General features: G+C 42.8%; 1 protein-coding gene across 1 annotated transcript; it reads left to right on the top strand.

The window, feature by feature from the left end:
* Positions 1 to 2653: 2653 nt before the first annotated feature.
* On the top strand, positions 2654 to 3647 carry LOC109146687. Its single transcript, XM_019294336.1, has 2 exons — positions 2654 to 2803; positions 2922 to 3647. Exons 1-2 carry the CDS (start codon positions 2654 to 2656, stop codon positions 3645 to 3647), a joined length of 876 nt encoding a protein of 291 aa, XP_019149881.1.
* The last annotated feature ends 304 nt before the right edge of the window (positions 3648 to 3951 follow it).

Genomic DNA, 3951 nt, shown 5'->3' with positions numbered 1-3951 from the left:
TCCCATATCTCTAAAGAAAAAGAATGGGTATCAAGATAAAGTGTAAGAAGGATCCATTGTATTTATTCAAATAGAACATAAGTGTTCAAAAAATAGGATGCATTATTCATATAGGACAAAAGAGTTCAAATATAAACATGTTCGCAGGCATGAAGTAAAATGGATATCCATAAGGGAAAGAGAGAAAAAAAAAAATAGGAGTATCACTCCTGATCTCCATAATCAGCTAGTTCTTCGCCTAGCAGGTCATCATTCCCTAAGATGAGGGCATTTGCTTCAAGCAAAGATGACTACCCAGAATCTTTCTTCTTTTGTCCTTCTTCCTGCTGGAGTATCTTTTGGTAAGCCTCGACCAGGTGCTTTGCAGTCCTGCATGTTCTAGACTAATGCCCTTTGCAACCACATTTATGACATGACTGCGACTGACCGGAGTTCTGTTGGGGCATGCTTGGTCTATTTTTTTGAGTTTGATTGGGTTGCCTGTTCTGAGGACGAGAGTAACTGTTGCTAGCTCCCCCTCTACCACCTCGCTTTGGGCCTCTTCCTCGACCTCTCCCGCTTTTCCGACCTCGACCCCTCGGGTTGATGCTCTGCTGGGCAACAGTGTGTGCTTCAGGCACATGTGCAACGCCTGCTAGACACGCATTGTGATTACGCATCAATAACTGGTTATGCTTTTCAGCCACCAGTAAAGCCGTAATGTTCTCTGAATGCATGGTATAATTTTGATTCCTGTACTGCTGCTGGAGCACAAGGTTATTTGCATGGAACGTGGATAAAGTTTTTTTTCAATTAGATCCTCGTCCGTAATTGTCTGCTTACAGAGCTTCAGTTGTGACACAATTTTGTGTAAGGCGGAGTTGTATTTAGTCACAGACTTAAAGTCTTGAAATCGGAGGTTAAGCCAATCATATTGGGCCTGGGGTGGACCAATGACATCTGTTGGTCAAAGCGATCCTTAAGAGATTTCCAGAGGACATAAGGGTATTTTTTCTGTTAAGTATTCATTCTTGAGGTCGTGGTTAAGGTGGTGACGGAGGAAAATAAGCGCTTTAGCCTTTTGGGCCACAGTACTCGTATTTGTCTCATTAATGGTGTCCCACAGTTCTGTAGATTGGAGATATATCTCAACATCAAGCGCCCAATTGAGAAAATTGCTTCCATTGATGGCAAGTTCAGCGAATTCTCTTTTAGTGAGAGCAACCATTTCTATAGGAAAAATTTGAATGAGGACCATAGAAAATAGAATGTGGGACCAATTTAAAAAAAATTAAGGCCCAAAGGAATATATCACAAAAAAATGGTCCAACAAAATAGGGTTTGAGTTAGGATAAAAAATAGCTCATGAAAGATGGTCCATATAAATGATGGTGACCCAAAATAAAACAATGGCCCAAAAAGAATATCAATATTAGATTGATAAAGAGGAAAACCCTAAGTCAAAGCCATCCTAAGAAATAACGCTTCAGGCGTTAATTTATTTAGGAATAAAAGCTTATTAAAACCCTGCTGGTGTTATTTTAAGCAAACAGTTTTGATTAAACGAGGAAATCGTCGATCACCATTACCGCGGCAATCGTCTCCGCAAAACATCACCGGTCGCCGCTAGCTACCGTCGGTCGCCACTACCGCGGGAGGAAGTCGGCCGTCACCCGCCTCCTCCAGCAGCTGGTCGTCTTCGCCGCAGCAACGGCTCCGCCCACCTCAACTTCTGTCGATCCGTAGCACAGACGTCGTCCAGCGTACCATGTCGCCGCCACTATCTCTGATCGTGCGAAATTGTTGCCGATCGTCGTCGACCAGCGTCACCGCGAACAATCCGTCATTGCAGAACCAGGTATTACTTTGATTTTACTGCAGTAGTTTCAAAAATAGAGGGGAATAAAAAAATTCTAGTCTGTAAAAAAACAAAAATCTGAACTTTCAAAGCTTTGTTTTTCGAATTTTTTTTTCAAAACCCCTGGTGTTGAAAAATGTTGTTTTTGGAATCAGAAAAACTATAGATGGCTGTGACGAGAGGCGATGGAGGATGGCGACAACAAGCCTGGGTTTCTTGGCTTCCGATCTCTGTTGTCTCTCCTCTTTTCTCTGCGAAACCGATCTTCGGTGGAGAGACGCCGGCGACGGCGTGGCTGCCCAGATGCCGCTACTATTTTTCCTTCTTCCTCGATCCATCGGTTGGCGGTGATCTGTGCGTCGAGTGGCAACGCTGGTCTGCGATGGTGACTGCTACGGGCGGCGGACCGCTGGCCGAGGTAATGGCGATCGGCAGTGGTGTGGTCTGCGGCAATGGCAGAGCAGATGCATTTTTTTTCACCTCTTCGGTTCTCTCGCTTGAGTAAATGAGAATAATAACACCAGCAGCATTATTCTTTTCATTTAATATTCAGAGTCTTCTTCGCTTTAATTAAAAATAACGCCAGAAGCGTTAGAGTTTCTTTTAGCAATCTAATATTCATTGGTCCACCTTTTATTTGGACCACCTTTATTTATATGGATCATTGTTACATGGGCCATTTTATTTATCTTCACTCAAGCTCTATTTTGTTGGACCATTTTTTGTGATATATTATTTGTTCCTTTGGACCTTAATTTATTTAAATAGGTCCACAATCTATTTCTATGGTCCTCATTCAAATATTTTCCGGTAGAAATGGCTGTTCTCGCAAAAAGAGAATTCGTTGAACTCGCCCTCGGTGGAAGCAATTTCCTCATTTGGGGACTTGATGTTGAGATATATCTCCAATCTACAAAACTGTTGGATACCATTGAAGAGACATCTACGAGCACTGCAGCCCAGAAGGCAAAAGCGCTCATTTTCCTCCGCCACCATTTTAACCACGGCGTCAAGAATGAATACTTAACAGAAAAAAACCCCATATGTCCTCTGGAAATCTCTTAAGGAACGCTTTGACCAACAGACATCATTGGTCCACCCTCAGGCCCTACATGATTGGCTTAACCTCCGATTTCAAGACTTTAAGTCTGCGACTGAATACAACTCCGCCCTATACAAAATTGTGTCACAACTGAAGCTCTGTAAGCAGACAATTACGGACGAGGATCTGATTGAAAAAACTGTATCCACGTTCCATCCAAATAACCTTGTGCTCCAACAGCGGTACAGGAATACAAAGTACAGTCTGCATTCAGAGCTCATTACGGCTTTACTGGTGGCTGAAAAGCATAACCAGTTATTGATGTATAATCACAATGCGCGTCCAACCGACGCTGCACCTGTGCCTGAAGCACACACTGTTGCCCAGCAGAGCAACAATCGGCGGAGTCGAGGCCGGGGAAGGGGGAGAGGTCGTGGCAGGGGCCCAAAGCGAGGTGGCAGAGGGGGAGCTAGCAATAGTGACTCTCATTCTCAGAACAAGCAAACTCAAAGAAATAAACCAAGCAAGTCACAACATAACTCTGGTCAATCGCAGCCATGTTATAATTGTGGTTGCAAAGGACATTGGTCTAGGAAATGCAGGACTCCTAAGCATCTGGTCGAGGCTTACCAAAAGATGCTCCAACACGAAGAAAGACAAAAGAAGAAAGATTATGGGCAATCATCTTTGCTTGAAGCAAATGCTCTCATCTTAGGGAATGATGACCTGCTAGGCGAAGAACTAGTTGATTATGGAGATCAGGAGTGATACTCCTAATTTTTTCTCTCTTTCCCTTATGGACATCCATTTTACTTCATGTCTGCGAGCATATTTATATTTGAACTCTTTTGTCCTATATGAATAATGGATCATTTTTTGAACACTTTTGTTCTATTTGAATAAGTACAATGGATGCTTTTTACACATTATCTTGATACCTATTCCTTTTCTTTAGAGATATGGGAGACGAATAAACCCTATGCTTGGTTGATTGTGCAACTATGCACACTATTTTGACAGATCGAAGATTTTTCCAAACGTTCAAGGAACACAAAGGCGATCTTTCAACCAC

This window comes from Ipomoea nil, unplaced genomic scaffold (assembly GCF_001879475.1).
Source record: "Ipomoea nil cultivar Tokyo-kokei standard unplaced genomic scaffold, Asagao_1.1 scaffold1936, whole genome shotgun sequence".
NCBI classification, from domain to species: Eukaryota; Viridiplantae; Streptophyta; class Magnoliopsida; order Solanales; family Convolvulaceae; genus Ipomoea; species Ipomoea nil.
Note: the sequence above shows the minus strand (reverse complement) of the source record. Positions and strands in the feature narration are given on the sequence as shown.

Bases quoted from the DNA above. Each gene is read 5' to 3' on its own strand.
- LOC109146687 (XM_019294336.1), top strand. From the start codon at position 2,654: ATGGCTGTTCTCGCAAAAAGAGAATTCGTTGAACTCGCCCTCGGTGGA. The intron at 2,804-2,921 runs GCAAAAGCGCTC...TTTGACCAACAG, and splicing joins CGAGCACTGCAGCCCAGAAG to ACATCATTGGTCCACCCTCA.